The following is a 22,381-nucleotide window of genomic DNA, read 5'->3' as shown; positions in this document are numbered from 1 at the left end:
AAAAACTCCCTGGGTCAGAGAGATAGAACAGTGGGTACCATCTGGGTCCATCCTGGGTACCACATATGATTTCTCCAGCCCAGTCAGGAGTGATCCCAGAACACAGAGTCAGGGGTAAGTCCTGAGCACTGTTGGGTGTGACCCAAGCCCACCCCTGCAAAAAGAGTCCTTGAGAGGCAGACAGAGATAGGAGTGGTGACTCACACACCCATCTTACAGATTAAAACACTGAGCCCAGGGCAGGAAAAAGGCAGCCCAGGGGACACAGCCTAGGGGACACAGAAGTACTTGCATCTCAGAAGACACCTCAGGAAGTGGGAGCCCCAGAACCCAGGCCCGCAGGCCTGAGATCCATGGTTCCTAGACCATATGCATTCATTTGACAAGTAAGATTGAGGACCTGGTCTGCATGCCAAGGGCTGGGCTAGTGCTGGGGTGCAAAAGAAACAAGACAGACCAAGTCTGCCTCCTTGAGCTCATGAACAGCAGGGGACTCGGACAGCAACCAGGTGCTCATAGAAGCCCAGAAGGCTTCCTGGAGGAGGAGAGCCCTGGTTTGAACCTGGAGCCTGGACTCAACTGGGGGAGGAATAAATGAGGGGGGGGTGTAGAGGTTGGCGAATGGGTGCCAGTGGGTGCACTGTGGGACCACACGGGAACAGGAAGGTCTCTCTGAGCAGAGCAGAATCCCGGTCTAAGTGTCACATCAACAGCATCACTGGCTGGGAGCACGAGCTAGGGGGGACAGGCTGAGGCAGGATCACAGCCATGAGCGGAGGTGTGTGTGTGTGTGTGTGTGTGTGTGTGTGTGTGTGTGTGTGTGTGTGGTGAGGAGGCAGGGGCGAGCAGAGGTGGTGCGGGCCGGGGAGTTTCGTTCTGTCTCTGACCTCTCACGCACCCTGAGATCTGTTTTTCTCCTGAGTCTCTTCGACCTCCACCAAATAGTCACAATCACGAGGGAGAGAAGCTTTGCCTATTTTCTTGGCAAACACACACTTTTGGGAGGGTGGGGGAGGGTACCCAGTTTCCTCCTGGCTCTGCACTCGGGGATTACTCCTGGCATTGCTCAGGGGACTAAATACAGTGCCAGGGATCCAACCAGGGTCGGCTGAGTCCAAGGCAAGTGCCTTCCTTGCCTCTACTCCCTCTCCAGTCCCTTCTCATTCTTAAAATTCCAGCTTTCCCTGGAGAATTTCCCTTTTGCTCTACTCTATTTAAAATATATTCACAGGTCTTCAATAGGTGTCATAACTTAAAACATTCATCTGTAAGATTTGGGGGGAGGGCAGGGGGCACAGGGGGATGCTCAGGGCTTCCTCCTGGTTCTGCACTCAGGAATCACTGCTGGTGTGCTTGGGGGAACCATATGGGATGCCGGGGGATCAAACCCGAGCTGGCTGTGTGCAAGGCAAACACCCTGTCTGTTGTGCTGTCTCTCTGGGCCCCAGTGCCTGACACATAGCATGTGCTCTAATGAATCTCTCTAGAAGGAAGGAAGGGGCAGATTCGGTCTGAGGGAGGGTGAGGAAGAGAGAAGAGTCAGTAGAGGGCCACATTTCCAGGGATGCCAGCCCAAGGGGCATGCAGCTGGTTCTGGACGGAGGAACCCAGAAGGGGCAGCAGGCTGCAGACAGGGGCAGGGGGAGACATCTGACCACAAGAGGGGGTCATGCAGAGCTGCCCTAGAAGGGATGTGGCCTGAGTCAGGAGTCACTGTGTTTGGAGCAGCTGTGAAGAAGCGTTCAGAGAGAATGCACGGGCAGAACTTTGTGTTTCAGCTGAGAACCTGGGAGAGACAGGATTGTATGTCTCACCGTGTATCTGTAAGGACAGATCATGGACTATAATCAATCACAATGCACGAGCTCAGGCAGGAGTCTGCAAAGGAGTGACTGGGGAATCTGGAAACAACCCGAGTGCCAGAGAACAGACGACTGGTTAAAGAAACTATGGCACATCTACACAATGGAATACTATGCAGTTTTTAGGAAAATTGAAGTCATGAAATTTGCTTATCAATGGATGGACATGGAAAGTATCATGCTGAGTGAAATGAATCAGAAGGGGAGAGACAGACATAGAAGGACTGCACTTGCTTATGGTATATGAAAAAATAGCATGAGGCTAAGACCCAAGAACAGTAGAAACAAGGGCCAGGATGATTGGTCCATGGTTGGATGCCTGCCTCAAGTGCTAGAGGAGAGGGCAGTTAGGCTCAAGAAAGGACCACTATGACAATGGTGATTGGACGGGATCGCTCTGGATAGGAGCTGGATGCTGAAAGTGGGCAAAAGACCGAACATGATGATTATGGCTTCTCACGATCTGTACTGCAAACTATAATGCCAAAACCAAAAGGAGAGAGAGAGAGAGAGAGAGAGAGAGAGAGAGAGAGAGAGAGAGAGAGAGAGAGAGAGAGAAGAAAAGTGACTGCCATTGGCAGGGGACTTGAAGGGAAACTGAGGACATTGGTGGTGGGAAATGGACATTGGTGAAGAGGTACATGTTGGAAGCTTGTATGACTAAAACGCCATCACGAACAGCTTTGTAACTGTGTATCTCACGGTGATTCAATTAAATAAAATAAAAATAAAGGAGCAACTGGGAACAGAGCAGGGGAGACAAGGACACTGATGCAATTATAATCCTTCGCGCACTGTGTGGACACTCCTTAGTGTATGCAGTGAGTTCTTCAAACCATAGTAATTCATTTCACTCTCATCCACCCCGTCCTCAAGGAAGCAAGTCCTATGTTCCTATCCTCGTGGAAGTTGGTTTGATTGTCATTTTTAAAAACATTTGGAGAAACCGAAAGATAGGTAGGTGACGTATTCAAGCTCACAAATGCATACATGCTACGGCTAGGTTTTGAACTGGCTCTTATTCCACAGTTGCTGTTTTTCTCCCAAGTCTGGTCATTTTCCTTGGTCATACTAGGGATGTCCAGGTGGGCATTAATGGGAATGATGGTGTTTATATTAGATCTAGTGCCATTGAATGACTCCTGTGTGTACCTGACACAGTTGGGCTTCCATACGATGGTCTCCAGGGCCCCTGACCCCCCTTCCCAGACCCCTGCTGCAGGGAGAGAAGGGAGGGGCAGGGAGGGGAGGCCTTCACTCACCCTGGCACTCCCGTGTGCTCTGTTGGGCTGCGGTGCCAGGGCGGGCAGGTGGGCAGGCACTTCCCCTTGTATAGGTAAAACCTCCTCTTGCACTGGATGCAGAAGTCCTGGCTGAAGCAGCTCTCACAGGTGGTGCCACATTCTGTAACAGAGGCAGGACCACCCCCATAGAGGGCATCTCATTCTGTGACAGAGCTGGGGCCACCTCATGGAGGGTACCAAATTCCGTGACAAAGCCAGGACCACCCCATGGAGGGTACTGTGTTCTATGACAGAACCAGGGCCACCCCATGGAGGGCAGCTGCACAGGACGGGTTTCTGAGCAGCCCTAGCGCTGGGGTCAGAACTCAGTGTCTCCTGGGAATGTCAACCTGGCCCAAGGTCAAACAGGGCTGCTTTCGAGGAGAAAGCACTGGAACTGGACCTCAGCAGGGGCAGGCAATGTGTCCAAGGCAGGGCACTGGGATTTGACGGGCCAGAATCCCTTTTCTCATTTGAGCTGAGGTTCAGAAAGGGCAAGAGATGGACCTTCTAGGAAATCTGAGCCAGGAGGAAAGGCCTCCCTGCCCCCTTTCCATCCAGGCTCAAGGACCAACAATTCAAGTCAGGAGTGGAGAATCTTTTCCCTTTTGAGTTAGGCCACGAGAGAGTGAGGAACATACTGAGGTCACACAGCAAACGAGGGAAGAAGTGAAGGTTCCCGACTGCATGAGGGAGGGCACCGAGCTGCCTAGGGCATCAGTACCAGCCTGAATCAAGCCAGCGTCTGGATCTGGCATAGCCACACACCCTCTTCCCTGTGGTTGTGGGGGGCTGAGATATGGTCTGGGGGCCAGCCCGGCCCAGGACCCGATGCTAGCACGGGCCTAGGGAGGAGACACGTACTTTTGCACCTGTTGACCTCCTGGCCGCGGATGCCGAAGTAGCCCAGGGGACAGTCATGCACACACTTGCCGTACTGGCGGATGCCTTCCCGGCGGATGAACAGAAACAGCTTCTGCTGACACGTGGAGCAGCCGTTCTCTTCCGAGCAGATGACACAGCCTGTGCAGTTGCCCCCCAGACCAGTGCTTGCTGCTCGTCAGAACAGGGCAGAAGGTGGGGGGAAGGGGAGAGAGACAGACAGACAGACAAGTCACATGTGTGAGCAGCACAATTGTTCATGGTCACTGAGGACTACATTTCCCAGCTTCCCTTGCGACTAGACACGGCCACGTGACTAAAATTCGCCCAATGGGGGCCAAAGTAAACAGCACAGGGCTCTTTGACATCCTCCATCCTTCCGTAAGTTGGAATGTGAACATCATGGTTGGAGCGCATCTGGGTTCATGAGGTAGAAACCAAGTGTTGGGAAAGGTGGAGAAATAAGATGAGAAAGAACCTGAGTTCCTGAGGAAGATTGAACTCTGGACTGCCCAAATAAACACCTATCTGGGAGGGCACTTGCCTTGTACACAGCCAACCTTCTTAGTTCCATCCCTGGCACCCCTTATCATCCCCAAGCACAACCAGGACTGATCCCTGAGCACAGAGCCAGGAGTAAGCCCTGAGCACTGCCAGGCGTAGCTGAAAAATCGAACTGTTACATGAGAGAAACATCTTTTTCTTTCCTGTTTCCTTTAAATTGCAGTTATTTGGATTTCTCATTTACAAACCTAATCTGTATTAAAAGGATGTGGGGGTTGTCTGCCTGTGAGGAAGAAGCTAGTCGGCTTGCCTTGCAAGCACCGGACCCAGGTTCAATCCCTGACATTCTATATGGTCCCCAGAGCACTGCTAGGAGTAATTCCTGAGTGCATAGCCAGGAATAAATAACTCCTAAGTATGTCCGGGTGACCCAGAAAAACTAAAAACAAATACACCCAAGCAACCAAGCAAGCAAGCAACCAACCAACCAAAAAACAAAAACACCCCAGCAACTATAAAGGAAAAAGAAAAGGCGCCACCAATAACAAAAAACAAAATGAAAAGGGAAAAAATATGAAAATATCTCAGTTCCCACCATAGGCTATTTTTTTTTTAAAAATTGACAATTATGAGGACTGGCCATGCTGAAAGGAAATTTTCACTTCTGACAGCAGGGTAAACTTCGAAAAAAGTCTGGCAGCATCTTGTAAATCTTTTCTTATCACCAACCCCCCCAAACCACCGCAGTTTGTCTCCTGATACAAAAACCCAAAATAGTGAGTCTCTGATTGTCCAGGGTCAGCATCTAGAGAGCTGGTGATGGCCCAGATCGCTGTACCACCCTGGAGGATGGCGTTCCATAGGTCTGAGGTGGGGCCTGAGGATTTGCACTGCTAACTAGTTCCTGGGTCATACTGATGCTTTGGTGCCAAGGACCATGGGCACAGAAATGCTCTTATGTATGTGCACAGAAGCAGGGTCAAAGATGTTTACTGAAGCATTGCAAAGCCTTGTCGTAACAACAGAAGAAGAAAGCACTGTGTGAGCCAGAGAGACTGAACCAGGGTAAGGTGCTTGCCTTGTGCATGGCCAACCTGGGTTCAAATCCCCAGCACCCCATAAGGTCCCCTGAGCACCAGTCAGGGGTCACTCCTGAACACAGATCCAGAAATGAGCCCTGAGAACCATCTAGACTGGCCCCTGAGTATGAAGCTAGGAGTAACCCCTGAGCATTGCCAGGTGTGGCTTAATGTTCCCCACCCCCACATAATGCATATACCATAAATATTTTACTAAGACAAATGATATAGATTGTCTTTATGGATTGATCTCAAAGACAGTGATGAGACAAAATGCAGTTATATGATGAATCCTACAGCTAGAAACTATATGTTTCTAACCTTGTAAAGCAATTCCCTAGCATTTGTGACAACACCAGCATTTGTATGATGACATATAAAGGACCCATAGACTCTGAGTTTAGGATGACTGCACCCCTCAGGGTCCCGTGGGAAAAGGAACTGGAGAACAAATAAGGACTTAGCCTTTGTCTCTACTATTTGAGCTCTTATAATCTGAAGCAATTATGAAAATAGCCAGAATATGCAAATGTGGCTGGCAAATAGAAAATATTTATTATACATCATTAAACCTTTTTATTGAATCACTGTGAGATAGAACATTACAAAGTTGTTCATGATTGGATTTCAGTCATACAGTATTCCAACACCCCTCCCTCCACCAGTGTACATTTCCCAGCACCAGTGTCCCAGGTAACCCCCCATTCATCCTCCCCCCCACTCCATTTTACAATTCTTCCATTTAATTTTTTGTTGTTGCTTTGGGTTACATCCAGCAGTGCTCAAGGATCACTCCTGGTGGGCCTCAGGACCATAGCTAATGCTGGGACTCTAACAGAGATTGGTTGTGTTCTTTTTCTTCTTTCTTTCTTTCTTTCTTTCTTTCTTTCTTTCTTTCTTTCTTTCTTTCTTTCTTTCTTTCTTTCTTTCTTTCTTTTCTTTCTTTCTTTCTTTCTTTCTTTCTTTCTTTCTCTCTCTCTCTCTCTCCCTTCCTTCCTTCCTTCCTTCCTTCCTTCCTTCCTTCCTTCCTTCCTTCCTTCCTTCCTTCCTTCCTTCCTTCCTTTCTCTCTCTCCCTTCCTTCCTTTCTTCCTTTCTCTCTTTCTTTCTTTCTTTCTTTCTTTCTTTCTTTCTTTCTTTCTTTCTTTCTTTCTTTCTTTCTTTCTTTCTTTTCTTTCTTTCTTTCTTCCCTTTCTTTCTTTCTTTCTTTCTTTCTTTCTTTCTTCTTTCTTTCTTTCTTTCTTTCTTTCTTTCTTTCTTTCTTTCTTTCTTCTCTCTCTCTCTCTCTCTCTTTCTTTCTTTCTTTCTTTCTTTCTTTCTCTTTCTCCCTTTCTTTCTCCCTTTCTTTCTTTCTTTCTTTCTTTCTTTCTTTCTTTCTTTCTTTCTTTCTTTCTTTCTTTCTTTCTTTCTTTCTTTCTTTCTTTCATTCTTCTTTCTTTTGTTCTTTCTTTTTGGTTTTTGGGTCACGCCCAGCAGTGCTCAGGGATTACTCCTGGCTCTGCACTCAGGGATCACTCCTGGTGGGACTCAGGGGAGCATATGAGGTGCCAGGAATTGAACCCTGTCAGCCACATGCAAGGCAAGTCCTTTACCCACTGTACTATCTCTGCAGGTCCCCCGCTTTCACTTTTGCCTATGGGTTTGTAGATTTTAAAATAAGAAGATACCTAAAGGCAACAGCTTGACCTTTATTGTGGGATGGATCGAGAAAGGCCCACAGTTTTGTTCTCCTTCTTCCCTTCTCTCCTCGCACCTCTCAAGCTTCGGGGAAGATGATGGGGATTCTGAGAGCACCAAAGGCCTATGTCCCTGAGTATGGTGCCCGTCTTCGGTCACCACATCCATCCTTCCACCCTCACCTCCAGCCTGAAGCAGAACTTAGTGCCCTTCCACTTTTCTACACCCGTGGACTGGCTGCGAATGTGGACTTGTGAAAGAACATGGAATCCAAGCACTATTTATAGAGTGGTATTGATATATATTTTTTTACCTGCTAAAGATAGAAGATCTAGACAAGAACCTTCCTCGGGGAGGTTCAGGGGGTTTGGGAGGGGGGAGAGACAGAGAGAGAGAGAGAGAGAGAGAGAGAGAGAGAGAGAGAGAGAGAGAGAGAGAGAGAGAGAGAGAGAGAGAGAGAGAGAGAGAGAGAGAGATTATATGTATGGGATGAATGGGGGAGAGGTTTGGGGATGGGAGAGAGAGACAGAGAGACAGAGAGAGACAGAGAGGAGAGAAAGAGCATCACACAGCTCTTTCTCCACCCGCATGGGAGGAAGGATCTCCACCCGCATGCTGCAGGCTGAGCCTAGGTCTATGCAGCTGGGAGCCTCGCTGCGCCTGTGGTGCTGGCAGTGGCTGGGGAGCCCTCTAGTGTCCCCACAGTGTAACGGCGCCTCCGGCTGGCTGGCCGTGGATGGTGCCCCTCTGGCTCTTCACGGCATCCCTGTGAATCCTTAGAGAGAGCAAAAGCATTTCCGCCCTCCCCACCCCCACCGCTCAGGGCACGGGTGTAGAGACTTGGATTCTAATTTTAGGAAGAATAAGTGGTGACAACTAGTGTGTGTACAGTCCTGCTTTAGAAAAATCCCAACTTAGAGGTTCTGCGAGTTTCCTGGGAGTCAGAACCCCAGCGAGGCTCGTGAAGCGGCCGGGCCCAGGGACAGGCGTCACAGCAAGTTCAAGCCCAGTGTGCTGGGCATTTGGGAAGTGTCCTCTCTCTGACCACCAGAGGCAAGACCCTGATCCCGGGCCGGTGGGGAGCTGACCGAGCCAGGCTGGCCAATCACACCGACTCCCTAAGAGGCTTTTATGGGGGCCCACAGCTAGTGGGCAGGGCTGGCCGCTGGCCCCTGGGCCAAGTCTGTTCCAGGAAACACGGTGAGGGGCATCGGGGGGCTGTAACATCCGTGACCCCTCTCAGCCAACAGAGGGGCCGCTTCCTCCCCACCCTCTGACTTTCAAGGTTTGTGTGGCCTCGTGTCCACCCAGAGGCACAGACCTGGGCTTGGAGTCTGGACTCTGCACTCCAGGGGCCGTCCTAACACTGGTAGGGGTTTCAACAAGACCTGGTCCTAGGCACGTTTTAAAGATTAATTCACGTGTGAGTGTGTGTGAGTGTCTGTGTATCTGTGTGCAAAAGTGTGCATGTGTCTCTGTGTATCTGCATGTGAGTGCAAAAGAGTGTGTGTATATGTATCTGTAACTCTGAATGTGAATGACTGTGTGAATATGAGTGTGTGTGACTGTGCATCTGTGTGTGTGGTAGTGTGTATCTATGTTCATGAGTACTGTGTAAACGTGAATGTGTGACTGTGTATTTGTATGTGAGTGTGAAATTGTGTGTCTGTGTATGTGAGTGACTGTGTGTAACTGTGAATGAGTAAATGTGTGTGACTGTATTTGTGTGTGTGAATGTGTGTGTGAGTGCCTATGTGTGAATGTGTGTGTGAGTGCCTATGTGTGAATGTGTGTGACTGTATATGTGTGAATGTGGTGTGTCTGTGTATGTGTGTGCGAACGTGTGTGATTGTGTATCTGTGTGAATGTGTGTGTCTGTGTATGTGAGTGATTGTGTATGAATGTATGAGTGTGTGACTGTGTATCTGTGTATGAATGTGAAAGTGTGTGTCTGTGTATGTGAGTGACTGTAACTGTGAGTGAATATTTTTGCGTGTATGTGAGTAAATGTATAGTGTGAGTGACTGTGTGTATGGATGTGAGTATGTGTGTATGTGAGTTTGTGACTCTATGTGTAACTATGTGTGTGTCTTCTCAGTGTGTGTGAGTGAATACCTGTGAGTGTGTGAGTGACTATGTAACTGTGTGTGCATCTCTGTGTGTATGAATGTGTCTGAGTTACTCAATGTGTAACTGTGTGTGTGTTTCTGTGTGTGTGAGTGAGTGTGTGAGTAACTGTGTATGCAGTTTCTTTTCCTTTTCCTCAGGTTTGAGGATGCAGACCAGATCTGAGGAGCCCCACCGGAAGCAGAGTAAGTACCCAAGGATGGAGATCCGCCAAGGGTCTCTGGGCTTTTGGATCCCGCTTTGGGGAAGGGGTGATACATAAATTCTCTTCGTCTGTTCTTGCACCACTTTGAGTTAGGTTCTCTGTCACTTGTAACCAAACGTTCCTGACTAATTCAGAAGCAGGGAGAGAAAAAGAAATAAATCTGACACTGTAGCACTGTAGCACTGTCTCAGTTGTTCAATGCTTCGCTCCAGGGGGCACCAGTAACGGCCCCATTGTGAGACTTGTTACTGTTTTTGGCATATTGAATCACTCCACATAGCTTGCCAGGCTCTGCCATGAAATCTGACACACGGAGACAAAAGCAACTAGAAACATCTCAGCCGCTAAAGACACAACTTCTGACCCTCTTCCAAGGGATCCTCTGGCACACCGCACCCCTTGCTCTGAGTCTTCTCCACTCTCGCCAACGTTCCTCTGGCCACTGACAACGCAAATGATGCTGCTTCCTGCCCAGGAAGCAGAACTCAAAGTGGCAGCTTTGACCCTGCCACTGTGAGAGGTCTTTCTTTCTTTCTTTCTTTCTTTCTTTCTTTCTTTCTTTCTTTCTTTCTTTCTTTCTTTCTTTCTTTCTTTCTTTCTTTCTTTCTTTCTTTCTTTCTTTCTTTCTTTCTTTCTTTCTTTCTTTCTTTCTTTTTTCTTTTCCTCCCTCCCTCCCTCCCTCCCTCCCTCCCTTCCTTCCTTCCTTCCTTCCTTCCTTCCTTCCTTCCTTCCTTCCTTCCTTCCTTCCTTCCTTCCTTCCTTCCTTCCTTCCTTCCTTCCTCTCTCTTTCTTTCTTTCTTTCTTTCTTTCTTTCTTTCTTTCTTTCTTTCTTTCTTTCTTTCTTTCTTTCTTTCTTTCTCTCTTTCTTTTCTTTTGTGCCACACTTAGCAATGCTCAGGGCTTATTCCTGGCTCTGAACTCAGGAATCACTCCTGGAGGGTTGGGGTACCAGGGATTGAATCGGGGTCAGCCATGTGCAAGGCCAGCGCCCTCCCTGCTGTACTATGGCTCCAGGCCCTCTCACAGCACTTTCCAAATAAAGGCCTTTGGGCTCTGTGCGGCCGCCCTGACTCTCCTGGGGCATCAACAGCCAAGGCACCACATGTGCTTTCACTCAGCAACTGTCTCCTGCACTCAAGGCTGTCCTTCCTTGGTCCAAAAAGCCTTCCTTGGCCCCGTGGGCTGACCCTGAGACGCTCCGGCAGTGAAGGGGTTTGAAATGACATTTGAGTCACTTGGTCTTTCCTCTGGTGCCCAGGGCATGAGTTGAAACTTGGGTATCTGTTTTCTAGGGAGTGACGGTGAAATTCACGGCATCAGGTGTGGCAGTTTACAAAGGCGGCAGTGGTTGACAGCTCTGGACACAAGCGTCAGCCCAGGGCTGTGCTTCTCGTCTCTCACTATCCATTTGTCCATTCAACACAGTCACTGAGGGCCTCCTTGGGGTGTGGCCCAGGGCTGGGGATGAGCACTGGGGTGAGGGCAGCTGAGATCCTGGGAAAGCACTGTAGGACACAGGTCTCGCTTATTATTAGCTCATTTTAGCTGTGACAGGGTGGCAGTGCTGATCTGGCAGTCCGAGATGGCGCGTGAAGACCCTGAGCTTTGAGTCTGGCATTGGCACGTCCCTGGCAAACCAGAGCTGAGGTCAGTATATTGAACTTGGTACATGTTTTGTGTGTGTGTGTGTGTGTGTGTGTGTGCGTCCCTCCCCCAGAACCTCTGAGGCCCTGAGTTACAGTGCAGGAGGCCAGCTGGAGAGATGGATCAGACAGCAGAGAGGGAGCTTGCCTTGCACACAGCCACCCCTGGCTTGGTCCCCGGTACCACCTGTGTCTGCCTGAGCCTTGCCAGGAGTGATCCCTGTGCCCGGAGCCGGAAGTAAGCCCTGGGCATCCCCGGGCGTGCTTCGTGGTCTCCCCTACCCCATATGCCAAACCCCACCAAATCCTGGCTCCCTTACTCTCTGCGTGCCCTTGGAAACACCCCATCATCTCCGTCTCCTCATCTGAAAACAGTGGCAGCAGCTCCTGGCCCTTCTTAGGGTGTGTGTGCGAGTAAGCCAGCAAGGGCCTCCTGGCACACAGCGACGGGCGTTCCTTTTCTCTCCCTCACATGCACGGCTCCGGGCGGGGCTGGTCCACTCTGGGGTTTCCTGTCCTTCCACGGGTGAGATATAGGCCTCGGTGGACAGGAGGAGCCAGGAAAGGACTAAGGGCAGAGACAAGAGGAGGTCACTCTGGCCTGGAACAGGGGACACTTCGGATGGGGAGTGGGGAGGTCCCAACCTCGGAGACTGCCAACTTTGACAGAGACGGGTATCCACTCTCTTATTTGCCGCAGTCCCCACCCTTCCCTCGTACCATTCCTGACGCTGAAGGTGACATCCCTGGCTTGTCACCACCTTAGAAGCGCACAGAAGATGGGAGTTCTCAGATCTGGGTGTGCATCAGAGTCGCCAGAGGCCTGGGCAGAGCCCTGCTGCCTCTGAAGAGCGGGTGGCTGGGGTTCAAGCCCCCGTCCGCCCCTGCTCTCAAGCAAGCGCCTTCCCCGTCCTGTGCCTCCCTGTCTGTGCAGGAGGAACCAGACCAGCCGAGCCTGCTGGGAACAGTGTGAGGACACGAGCTGGCCGGACCCTCTGAGGACCCAGGACGGTCTCTCTCACCACCTGCCATGTCTCCCGGGGCCTGGACCTGGCTCGTCTTGCTTTGGCAAGCTGTGCAGGACGTTTAATTTCGATGTCAACACTTTTGGGGTAGAGTTTCTTCATCCTCGGGGTGTGCCCAGGGAAGCGTGTCTCGCATGAGAATGTGGTGTGTCATGGCGGATGAAGGATTCAGCCCAGCTGTCCAGAAGGACCCCCTGGGTTAAGGAGGAGGAGAAGGACAGAAGGAAACCATGACCTCCTTCCCCCTGGTGAGGCCAGGCCCTGCTCTGTCCCTGGGAAGCTTCCAGAACCATGTAGGGGGGCCCCATGCAGAGATTGCTGGGCAGCGCATCCTCCGGTCCCTGCCTGGCAGTGGACGATGTGTGCATGTCCCCAATGACCAAAGGAAATAAACAACATCTGGGCTCCGGCCGGCTTGCTCAGACCGCCACATGTGGGAGTCAGCCTCAGACACTGGAGAAAGCCCCCCCACCCTCCTGGGCGCATTCCTGCCCAGGGGCAGATTGCACCATCCCCCTGCAAGGGATGGGCCCCTATTTCTGGCCTGAAAAGGACTGGGGGAAGGGTGGGGGCCAGAGGTCTCCTGTATTCTCGATGCCCAGAAGATGGGGCCGTCGGGAGGGGCGAACAATGACTCCACAGGGACTCAAGCCCGGTGGAACTTTGAGGGGGTGATCTTGACTTGCGCAGGATAAAGCATCATCTCAGCCTCCCCTGCTCTGAACCTCAGTCTCCTCTTCTGCACAATGGGACAACAGTAGTCCCCATCTTCCAAGGATTCATTGGGATGGCTTGAGCTTGGCCATGGAAGCATTATGCACCCCTCAGCTGAAGGAGCGCCATTTCCTGACTTGTTTCAAGGGAGAGGCACGGGGGTTCCCCGAGATGCTTCCTCAAGGGTCAGCTTAACTGTTTCTTCTTATCTCATAGAGGAACATTTGTGGGTGCTACAACTTCTCAAATGAATGAGGACGTGGTGGCTTCATGAGTAGCCTCGAACCTCTTCCCAGGGAGCCTGCAGTGGAGCCTGGGAGCAGCTGACGGCAGAGAAAGCGCTGAAGATGGCCCTGGCCGGGCTCGGAGACAGGGAAAGAACACAGACGCCGAATCCTTGGGGGAGTTTTGGGGCGAGGCAGAGCTGGGCACAGGAGCAGGGCTGGTTGGAGAAGGAGGAGAGGTAGAGATGGTCCAGAGTCGGTGACTTGGGGTTCCTGGATGAGAGCCCAAAATGCAACGGCAAGAGGCACATGGCCAGAATGGAAGCTTTTTTTGCTGCTGACCCTGAAAACGTGCCTCATCTGTCCATCTCAGCCGGTGGCTCCTTATCTCAGGTTCAGACCCTGGGAGGCGTCTACCTCTGTTCACACCCCCATGACATAGACTAGAATCTATGAGAATTTCTGACCTTCTTTTGCAAGGGGAGATGGAGTTGGGGTGGGGGTTCTACTGTCAATGTTCAGGTTCTGCTCCCAGTTTGGTGCTCCTGGTGGTACTCGGGAAGCAGTATGGTGCTGAGGAGGGAACCCGGGGCTCCAGCATGCGCAGCATGTTTCCCCAGCCCTGTGAGCAATATCTCTGGTCCAATCAGAATCAGACTGTTTTGTTCTAAGTGTCCTAGAGCTGATCCACCACCAACACTCCCCCCACCCCAGTGCAAGACCTAGAGATGCACCCCCCACACCCAGCCCTGACATATTTCCCTTCTCTCCCATGGTGCCGCTGCTCCAGCCATGACCTCCTCACCCCAGGGCCTTTGCACTTGTTCTCCCTTGGCCTGGAGCCCCACTCACCCACATGCAACCACGAGTCTCACTCCTTTTCAGTCTCTGCTGCTCTGCCCCTTCTTTGAGCCGCAAGAACCTGCCGTTCTTCCACCTCAGGAGGAATTTATTCCTGCTGTGACAGCTCTGAGACTTTGATGTTTCTTTCTTGAAAGGGAAAAGTGGGCTTGGGTGGGGTGGGGCAAAGCTCAGTACATGCGCAGACCAGCTACCACCTTCCTTTGTCACTCAGATCACCCGAGAGAACATGGCACACCGGCGAGGACCTCACTTTTATACCTGCGGCAGAAATCATTTCAGCCTATCTCCGAGAGGATGTGCCCACGGTCACTGGGGAGAGGCACAGTGACAGTGTGACCCTGTGGCTGAAGGGCAGGAAGCTTGCAGCTGGAGGACACACCTCCTCTTGCTGTCAGGCTGCTGTCTTTGTTTTCGGTAGGGGGCTTCCCAAGAGGTGCCGGGGTGGGGCCATGGGATAGCTCAATGCTCAGGTCTGCTGGGGTTTGCGGGTCACGTGATGCTGGGGATGGCAGTCATTTCCTTGTGCTTGTAAGGTGTGCCCCCTGGCCCTGGTGCTCTCTCCCCCGCTGGGCCTGCCCCCTCTCCTCTGCACAGAGCAGCAGGTGCCCAGGCCGAGGCCTCACTGGGGGCCCCATGCTGTGACAAGGCCACACTCTTCCTCAGCAGGCGCGTTGCGGCGAGGTGACAGAAACAGGAAACTGACCGGCAGCAGAGGCAGCTCTCAGCCCCCGCCTTCCCCCCAGACAAACAAAGAGCAGGTGGACGCGGGTGTTCAGTTAGGGGTTCAGTGCTCAGCTCCCTAGTTTGCACCATCAGTTTGAGGAGGTTCCCAGCAGCCAGCATCCCAGTGAAATGCACTGGAATCCCTTGTAGATTAGCTTCCTGGAGGGGTGTGTGTGGCATGTCTCAGGGGTGGGGCCTCTGATTTCAATCAGTACCCCTTAAGGGTGGGAGGGTGGCTCACCCAATATGGAGAGTGTGGTGGTGGTGGTGGGGATCATGGCTTCCTCTCAATAGATTTGTTATTAGTTTAAAGTAGTTTGTCCCAAAGTGTCAGGATACTGCCTCCCAGGAAGTTGTGGGACCATGGGGGACAGGGGTGAGGGCGTTGGCCTTGCACGCAGCCGACCCGGATTAGATTCCTCCGTTATTCTCAAAGAGCCCAGCAAGCTACCAAGACTATCCCACCCGCATGGCAGAGCCTGGCAAGCTCCCCGTGGCGTATTCGATCTGCCAAAAACAGTAACAAGTCTCACAATGGAGACGTTACTGAGCAAATCGATGAACAATGGGAGGACCGTGCTACAGTGCTACAGATTTTCAAAAAAGCCTCCATTCCTCTTGAAGAGCTCTGCCAGCTACCGAGAGTATCCTGCCCACACAGCAGAGTCTGGCAAGCTACCCGTGGCATACTCGATATGCCAAAAATTAACAACGATGGTCTCATTCCCCTGACCTTGAAAGAGACCCCAACATGCCATCGGGCTACACTAGCACATAACAGTAACAAATGGAGACGTTACTGGCACCCGCTTGAGCAAATCGACGAACAGCGGGATGACAGTGACAGTGACAGTGACAGATTTCCAATACTGAGTAAATTTTTTTTCTGAAAAGGGACAATAGACTAAGTTTAGGAACCTCTGGTTTAAGACTTAGGGTGCTGTAGCCAGAATCCTTTTATGTACAAATCCGTCTTTTTCAAAAATGACTTTTTGTTTTAGGAGCCATTGCACAATTTATTTAAAAAATTTTTTGATTGAGATTTTGTGGCTTTTAATAAGCCATGAATAATGGTTTCTCATGCACATAATTCCAATGCCAGTGTACCTATCTCCCTCTCCCAAGCAAAAACTACCTGGGGTTAGCCAAGGCTTCCCCCAAGCCATCAGGAGCAGGTAAAACACCCAGGGATCTTGGGTTCAAATGTAGATTTTGAAGCTAAAGATGGGGTGTGGTGGGGTGTGGGGCTGGGTTGATGGGATGGGCAGGTGCCAGGGGCTGAGGCTCTTAGAGAGCAGAGTGCCTGAGATGTAGGTCTCTGCTCTATTGTTTTTTTTTTAATTTATTCTTTTATTGAATCACCATGTGGAAAGTTACAAAGCTTTCAGGTTTAAGTCCCAGTTATACAATGCTTGAACACCCATCCCTTCACCAGTGCACATATTCCACCACCAAGATTCACAGTATACCTCCCCCCACCCCCCACCCCCCTGCCTCCCTAGCCCCCCACCCCCCTCTGTGTAACTGATAAATTTCACTTTACTTTCATTTTACTTTGATTACATTCAATATTTCAACAAGAAAAACTCACTATTATTATTTGGAGTTTCTCCCCGCTAAAGTAGGACCTGCTGAAAAGGAAGCATTTGATAATTTGTTTTCCATTGCTGAGAATGAAGAGATATGAGGGCAAGTGGCCACACTAGCAGCCGCACGGTTTTGGATTTCTGTATTTTAGTATTTTAGTAACTAAGTCCTCTCTGCCCTATTTTAAGAAGCCGGAGGTGGGTGCTCCGCTTCCCTCTCACTCCACAGCTGAGCTCGAGCACAAAGGCCAACCAGGTGTCCCCAGAGGCGCTGGCCGGAGTCCCGCTCTCCTGCACTCCATCACCGGGCGGGCTGGCATTGGGGGGAGAGCAGAAGAGGGGGCTGCTTCTGCTCGCTACTCTGAGGAGGGATGCTCTCCCGAGAAGCCCGAGTCAGGACCTGTCCAGAAGCAGGGGGACGCTGGGTTTGCATGTCCCGGGTGATTTGGGACCATGGCACTTGTGCCTGGACTGGGGGGACCTGCAGGAAGATTCCAGCGTCCAGGTTGGAGCCTGGAGGGGGCTTTGTCCCCTGTGCCTGCCCGGCCCTCTACAGTCCAAGGGGTGGAACCTGAACTGCTCAAGGGACCCAGTGCCTCCTGGCCCTCAGCGGCATGGTAAACAGGTGACCAGGACAATGTCCTCTGCTTTTATCTAATGTATTAGATAATGTCAAAAGACACAGCACAGACCAGGAGAAGCATTACAGGAAGCTACACAGAGGTAGACTAGATCGAGCCGGCAAACCAGCCTGGGATCATATCCCGCTTTCACCTGTCCACCAGGCCACTCAGTGCCAGGCACAGAGCTGGGGGTCACCTGGACCCTGCCAGTGTCCACTGAATGAATGAATGGACAGGACTTATTTAACTGCTGCAAACGCAGCACATAAAACTCCAAGTCCTTCACTTTCCCAAGTCAAGTATCTAGCCATCCCGAGGGACCCCTAGGAAGCCCCACATACACCGCACCCCCCAAGCCACTCACGAAGCACAGTCTCATTTATATTCCTGGTGGGAGCCTGGGCACAGAGCAGTAACCCACACCTTCAGAAAAATCAATATTTTTAAGAAGTAGATTGTTGCGGCCAGGGCAATAATATTAGTGGCAGAGCACATGTCTAGCGTGCGTGAGGCCCTGGTGTCATCACTGCCACCACATGGCCCCTGAAACTACTGGGTGTGGCCCCTATTTTCAATATATATATAAATATATGGTTTTATATTTTATAAATGTAAGAGGTATTTTAGGGTTGGGAGGCTAGCTTGGAGACTAGGGGTGCACGCCTTATACGTTCAAGGACCTGGGCTTGATCCCCAGCCCTGCAGGCCCCACTGAAGACCTCGGCGGGGTGGGGGACCCTGGTGACCCTTGAGCACTGTTAGCTCAGAGCTGTGCTATTTCTGGACCCAATTGTTGAACTGTTCCCAGGCTGGTTTAACTGAGCTTCATAGGAAGCTGTCTCTGAGAGCATTAATAGGGAGGCTCCCCACTTTCAGGACTTTTATCATCATCATCATCATCATCATCATCATCATCATCATCATCATCATCATCATCATCATCCCGTTGATCGTTGAATTTCTCGAGCGGTCTCAGTAATGTCTCCATTCATCCTAGCCCTGAGATTTTAGCAGCCCCTCTTTACTCATCCTTCCCAACGGTGCCACATTGGAAGCTCTTCAGGGTCCAAGACTTTTGTATTTTATTTTATAAAATAAAATATATTATGTGTGGAAAGGTCGGACTGCAGCTGAATATCACAAAGACAATGTTCATGAGAAACGGACTAGTTCCTGACGTTCCATTTGTACTCAACGAAACAAACATCTCGGAATGCAGCAGTTATGTGTACCTAGGTCGAGAATTCAACATGACAAACAACCAGGCACCTGAGCTGTGCAGGAGGAAGAGAGCGGCGTGGAACGCCTTTACGAGCATCAAAGAAGTGGTTAAGAGGACAAAGAACCTCCAGCTCCAGGCACATCTTTGCAATTCCACTGTTCTCCCTGCACTAACATATGCCTCAGAGACCTGGGCCCTACGAAAACAGGATGAGAATGCTATTCGGATATCCCAAAGAAGAATTGAAAGAGCCATGCTAGGAGTATCACATCTCACTCAAGTGAGAGAAGGAATCCGGAGTTCCGACCTCCACTGACAATCAAGAATAAGGGACACTGTCTTGTTTGCCAAGGCATCAAAAATCAGATGGGCCAGACATGTAATGCGATTTAGAGACGACCGTTGGACTAGAGTTGTTACAGATCAGATTCCACGGATGTCAAAAGACTGCTTGGCTGCCCACCTATGAGATGGTCAGACTTCGTCAAGACCCTGAATGAATGGTTTGAGGCTCTTTGTGCAAATGCCACTGGGCTATACTAGCACGCAACAGGGACGAATGGAGACGTTACTGGCGCCCACTCAAGAAAATCGATGAACAACAGGATGACAAGTGATACAAGTGATATATTTTACATATGTGTTTCTACACACATATATGTATATATATGATTTATATTCGTATTAGATTTTGGACCACAGCCAGCAATGATCAGGGGTTACTCCTGACTCTGCACTCAGGAATTACTCCTGGTAGTGCTCAGGGGACCATATGAGATGCCAGGGATTGAACAGCTATGTGCAAGGCAAGTGCCCTACTCCCTGTACTATTTCTCTTGCCCCAAGAGACATATTTTTAAAAGAATTCTGTTGGGTCCCTCTCATTCTGCAGGCTGCAGGGGTGGGGGTGAGGGAGACCAGGAGCAGGGGAGTTGCCCCCTCAGAGGCTTCTCTGGGACCCCCAGAGGTCAACACTACCTATGCATCTAGAATTGCCACAAAGCTCTTTGCAGTGTGAACTGTCGAAAATCACTGGAAATGCCATGAAATGGTCTTCAGGGTTGTGGGCGGTTACTCTGGTGTCCAGTGTGTGGTGTGGAACTGCCCGAGACGCTGATGGCCACAGTCCTGTGGGTGGAAGTCTGTGGGTGTGTGGCATGGGGAGCTGATGGAGCCAGTTCCTGCCCCTTGGCTCCAGATGCGAAATACGCTGTGCCTCAGTTTCTTCTCCTGTATCTGCCTCATAGGGCTATTTGGAGGAGCAAAAGAGAGACCGCTCATGAGATCTCACCGTCATTCACAGGTGCACCCAGGTACAACGCAGGTGTACACACACAAAGGCATTCTCCTGTGGGACCACACACAGGTATACACACATGAGCACAGACACACAAACATGCATGTATGAGTGTGCACACATGATACATATGCACAGCACACACACATATACGGACACACACATGAGTGAAACACACTGGCACACACTCACATAGGCACAGGCTCACACATGGACACACATTCACACCCGGTTGCACACATACATAGACACACATTTACATGTAGGCATGTGCTTGCACATGAACTCACACACATGTATGCACATCTATGTACACAGGTGCACAAACATGCACACGCACAAATATGCTCACCAGGTACAAAAGCAGGGCACACAGACACACATGTGTATGTGCACATGTACGCACACACGCATGTGCACACACATTAGTGGAATTTCCCCAAGGCTTGTTGGCTTCTAGCTGGCTCAGGGCCGTGGCCTCAGGGCTCCGCGGAGTCAGTGTCCGGCCGACGGCAGAGGCACAGGTGGTACTTAGACACGTTCTTGCTCCCTCCAGCGCTTAATCTGTCCCACCACGGGCCTGTGTGACCTTGGGCAGATGTCTCCCCTCTCTGGTCCTCTCTGAGCTGTGGATCGGCTGCTGTAAGCTCCCTCGACCTGCAGACAGAGGCCTGGCAACACTGGGGGTGGTGACTCGCTAGCTGCCAGTTCCTCCCTGCCCACTACCTGCTCTGGGAGTTCTAGGGTCTTGTTTCTTTAGCCTTGTTGGAGGGGGGGGCTGTTTCAAGCGGCCGTTGGCAGCAGGTGAAAGCTGAGCCCCTCTGAGTGGGGGGACTTTCACATCAATGATGACCCATCCTGCCCACCTGGGGGTGCCAAGCCATCTTCTGGATGCAGGTGCTGCCCATTGATAACAAGTCAGAAGGGTCCCGCGAGTGCAGGGAAGGGTGGGAGGAGTGCCTGCCCAATCCGGGGAAGAGGGGGGCTTTCTAAGGAGAGCTGCAGAGCCTGAGGTGGTCCCCAAGATAAACCGAGCAGGAAGCAGTTTTCTCGGCTGGCTCTCAAACCACGTCTTCCGTCTGTCAGAGGAAACCCAGCAATGAATGGGATTGGACGGTGATTCCCAACTGGCCTCGGACTCCAGGTGCCGCAGAGAATCACCGCTTGCTTCAGGATCACCCCCGAAGAAAACAGAATTGTCTGATAAAGTGGTTTTCCCCCTAATTCAGTAGCTTTTCCCCCAGATGAGCAGAGACAGTAGCACAGGACTCTGGACAGGGCCAGGCAGGGCAGAGCCGTGCTGGGAGGTCAGCTGGGGTGAAAGGGGAGGATCATGGGTTCTGTCTTTCTGCTTTATCACATTTCTGAAGACAGCCCCTAAAAATGATCCTTGGAACACCAGAGTCCCGCAGTGCTGATGACAGAGGTGGCCCCGTAGGGAATCCTGGAGCAGTAAGGAGGTTCTGAGGAGTGACCGCCTGGCCTCAAATCTCAGCCTAACCCACTGAGCCTCGATTTGATGTCCCCATCTGTAAAATGCGGGCAAGACAGGCTCATAGCGCTAACGTGCATGCTGTGTATGCCCGAGGCGAGAGATTGGATGCTTGGAACGGCATGATCCCTTGAGCACAGCTTGGAGTCCCCTCTGAGCACAGACCAAAGGTATACCCCAGCATCGGTGGCTGTGGCCCCCAAAACAAACAAGGAAAGAGAAAAGAAATGTCCTATCCCTGCCTTCCATTGTGAAGATGCAGTTCATCTGCGGGGGAAAAGATCAAAGGAGAGTTTGACATGTGATGAGGGGCAAGGAGAGGGCACTGACAAGGCCGGCTGCCTCTTCCCAGAGACAGGAAGGTAAGGCACAGAGAAGGCATGAAATGCCCAGGGCCACACAGCTTGCTGAGGGGCAGGCTAAGACAGCCAGCCAGGCAGTCTTAACAATCAGCCTCTAGAGGGGAGAAGCTCGTCCCCAGAACACGTCCAACACAGACATGTCTTCTCTTAAATCTAGACCCCAGTGAAGTTTGGGGTGCAAGAGCCGCCCCAGCACAGGGGGAGCCTAGATCCCACTGCATGGACCCCTGGGGTGGACCTGAGCTGAGTCAGGGCTAGCTGGGACCCTACTGTTATTCCAACCATCCTCTCTCTCTGCCGGCATCCAGGGGACCCAAAGTTCCCAGGGGTGCCAGAAAGTTGGGGTGCAGCTGGAGCCTTCTGCTATGGGCGAGCATTTTCAAGACCCCTTTTTGGATCTGGATTCTCCCCAGACTCCCTCTTGCTCTCAGACCCTTGCATGGAATCCTCCTCCTAGCTCTGGTTCCCCTCAAGCAGGTTCCCTCTTCCTCTGCAGCCCAGCTTCTCCATCTGTCACTGTCACTGTTATCCTGTTGCTCATCTATTTGCTCGAGTGGGCACCAGTAACGGCTCCGTTGTGAGACTTGTTGCTACTGTTTTTGGCAGATAGAATATGCCATGGGGAGCTTGCCAGGCTCTACCGTGCGGGTGGGATACTCTCAATAGCTTGCCGGGCTCTCCGAGAGGGATGGAGGAATCAAACCCAGGTCGGCCGCATGCAAGGCAAATGCCCTACCCCCTGTGCTATCGCTCCAGCTTCTCCATCTACCCAGGCAAAACTTCTCGTCAGTAGAGGTCCAAGATTCATGTTTCCATCTGTCGATCCACCCATCCATGAGTCTGGTAAGTGTTTCTTGAATGCCTACCCTGTACCAGACCTCTTCTGGGCTCCATAAACTTAAGTATGGAAATAAGAAACAGAAAACATTTCCTTTGATTCTATTTATGCATTAAACAATGTTAAAAGACACATCACAGACCAGGAGAAA

At 51.1% G+C, this 22,381-nt stretch overlaps 1 protein-coding gene across 1 annotated transcript in view; it reads right to left on the bottom strand.

Annotated features, from left to right (window-relative positions):
* The window catches only part of RSPO4 (R-spondin 4), a 38,701-nt gene that overhangs the window by 4,014 nt on the left and 12,306 nt on the right, over positions 1-22,381 (bottom strand). Inside the window, 3 exon segments of the mRNA XM_055140889.1 lie at positions 3,125-3,164; positions 3,166-3,266; positions 4,010-4,198. Of these exon segments, the coding sequence (XP_054996864.1) occupies positions 3,125-3,164; positions 3,166-3,266; positions 4,010-4,198 (330 nt within the window).

The sequence above is a fragment of the Sorex araneus genome, chromosome 5, assembly GCF_027595985.1.
Source record: "Sorex araneus isolate mSorAra2 chromosome 5, mSorAra2.pri, whole genome shotgun sequence".
Lineage (NCBI taxonomy): Eukaryota > Metazoa > Chordata > Mammalia > Eulipotyphla > Soricidae > Sorex > Sorex araneus.
Note: the sequence above shows the minus strand (reverse complement) of the source record. Positions and strands in the feature narration are given on the sequence as shown.